At 60.7% G+C, this 2619-nt stretch overlaps 1 protein-coding gene across 1 annotated transcript in view; it reads left to right on the top strand.

Moving 5' to 3' along the window:
• Positions 1-794, top strand: part of ETH_00017790 (uncharacterized protein) — a gene marked incomplete at both ends in the record, with an annotated part of 4017 nt that extends 3223 nt beyond the window's left edge. Inside the window, one exon of the mRNA XM_013373866.1 lies at positions 524-794. Coding sequence (XP_013229320.1) covers positions 524-794 — 271 coding nt within the window. The remainder of the gene's footprint in view (positions 1-523) is intronic.
• Between the last annotated feature and the right edge of the window lie 1825 nt (positions 795-2619).

Below are 2619 nucleotides of genomic sequence, written 5' to 3'. Positions count from 1 at the left end.
CGACAAACGAGTCAGAGCAGCAGCAGCAACAGACGCATGCTCCAGTGCTGCTGCTGTCCTTGCTGCTGCCGCTGCTGCTGCTGCTGCACTTTTCGCTGCTGCTGCTGCTGCTGCTGCTACCTCCGCGTCCACGCCCGCTGCGATGGCCCGGCAAATCCCCAGTATATAACTGAGACGAAAACGAACTCCAAACCCTAAACCCTAAACCCTAAACCCTGAACCGTTAGCCCTAAACCCTAAGACCCCTCACCCGTCTTTTAAAGGCTGCAGAGACTTTGCTGCTGCACTTAAAGCAGCAGCTGCTGCTGAAAGAGACGGCGGTTTGCTGCTGTGGAACGAAACCCTCCAGGCCCTGCACACACACCCTAAACCCTAAACCCTAAACCCTAATCCCTAAACCCTAATCCCTAAAACTGAAACCGTGAGCCTGAAGTGGCTGCGGTGAGGTCCCTCTAGATTCTTCTATACGTGTTTTGCCATGCAGCTGCACTCAAGGGTTTAGGGTTTAGGGTTTAGGGTTTAGGGTTTACCAGTCAGTCACATCGGGCGCAGTAAGCTGCAGCTTCAAGCTGCCCTGGAGAAACCGACACGCAGACTCTGCGTCCCACTTTGCTGCTGCTGCTGCTGCTGTTGCTGCTGCTGCTGATGCTGCTGCTGCTGCGGCTGCGGCTGCAGCAGCAGCAGCAACTGCTGCCAGCAACGTCTTCCAGGACTTGGTGGAGGAAGTGGAGGAGGTGATGCAGCGGACCACTGGATCCGCCGCAGCAGCAGAGACCAACAACGACATGTGGTGATGCTGCTGCTGCTGCTGCTGCTGCTGCAGCACCGCCTGCTGCAGCAGCAGCAGCAATTGCTGCCAGCATCGTCTTCCAGGACTTGTGGGAAGAAGTGGAGGAGGTGATGCAGCGGACCACTGGGTACGCCCCAGCAGCAGAGACCACCAACGACATGTCGTGATCCTGCTGCTGCTGCTGCTGCTGCTGCTGCTGCTGCTGCAGCACCGCCTGCTGCAGCAGCAGCAGCAATTGCTGCCAGCAGCGTCTTCCAGGACTTGCGGGAAGAAGTGGAGGAGGTGATGCAGCGGACCACTGGCTACGCCCCAGCAGCAGAGACCAACAACGACATGTCGTGATCCCGCTGCTGCTGCTGCTGCTGCTGCTGCAGCCCCGCCTGCTGCAGCAGCAGCAGCAATTGCTGCCAGCAACGTCTTCCAGGACTTGCGGGAAGAAGTGGAGGAGGTGATGCAGCGGACCACTGGCTACGCCCCAGCAGCAGAGACCAACAACGACATGTCGTGATCCCGCTGCTGCTGCTGCTGCTGCTGCTGCAGCACCGCCTGCTGCAGCAGCAGCAGCAATTGCTGCCAGCAACGTCTTCCAGGACTTGCGGGAAGAAGTGGAGGAGGTGATGCAGCGGACCACTGGCTGCGCCCCAGCAGCAGAGACCAACAACGACATGTCGTGATCCCGCTGCTGCTGCTGCTGCTGCTGCTGCTGCTGCAGCACCGCCTGCTGCAGCAGCAGCAGCAATTGCTGCCAGCAACGTCTTCCAGGACTTGCGGGAAGAAGTGGAGGAGGTGATGCAGCGGACCACTGGCTGCGCCCCAGCAGCAGAGACCAACAACGACATGTCGTGATCCCGCTGCTGCTGCTGCTGCTGCTGCTGCTGCTGCTGCTGCAGCACCGCCTGCTGCTGCAGCAGCAGCAGCAATTGCTGCCAGCAGCGCCTTCCAGGACTTGCGGGAAGAAGTGGAGGAGGTGATGCAGCGGACCACTGGCTACGCCCCAGCAGCAGAGACCAACAACGACATGTCGTGATCCCGCTGCTGCTGCTGCTGCTGCTGCTGCAGCACCGCCTGCTGCAGCAGCAGCAGCAATTGCTGCCAGCAACGTCTTCCAGGACTTGCGGGAGGAAGTGGAGGAGGTGATGCAGCGGACCACTGGCTACGCCCCAGCAGCAGAGACCAACAACGACATGTCGTGATCCCGCTGCTGCTGCTGCTGCTGCTGCTGCTGCAGCACCGCCTGCTGCAGCAGCAGCAGCAATTGCTGCCAGCAACGTCTTCCAGGACTTGCGGGAGGAAGTGGAGGAGGTGATGCTGCGGACCACTGGCTACGCCCCAGCAGCAGAGTCCAACAACGACATGTCGTGATCCCGCTGCTGCTGCTGCTGCTGCTGCTGCTGCAGCACCGCCTGCTGCAGCAGCAGCAGCAATTGCTGCCAGCAACGTCTTCCAGGACTTGCGGGAAGAAGTGGAGGAGGTGATGCAGCGGACCACTGGCTACGCCCCAGCAGCAGAGACCAACAACGACATGTCGTGATCCCGCTGCTGCTGCTGCTGCTGCTGCTGCAGCACCGCCTGCTGCAGCAGCAGCAGCAATTGCTGCCAGCAACGTCTTCCAGGACTTGCGGGAGGAAGTGGAGGAGGTGATGCAGCGGACCACTGGCTACGCCCCAGCAGCAGAGACCAACAACGACATGTCGTGATCCCGCTGCTGCTGCTGCTGCTGCTGCAGCACCGCCTGCTGCAGCAGCAGCAGCAATTGCTGCCAGCAACGTCTTCCAGGACTTGCGGGAAGAAGTGAAGGAGGTGATGCAGCGGACCACTGGCTACGCCCC

This window comes from Eimeria tenella, genomic scaffold (genome assembly GCF_000499545.2).
Source record: "Eimeria tenella Houghton genomic scaffold, Eth_scaff18, whole genome shotgun sequence".
Classification (NCBI taxonomy): domain Eukaryota; phylum Apicomplexa; class Conoidasida; order Eucoccidiorida; family Eimeriidae; genus Eimeria; species Eimeria tenella.
This window is presented reverse-complemented; position numbering and strand designations above follow the sequence as displayed.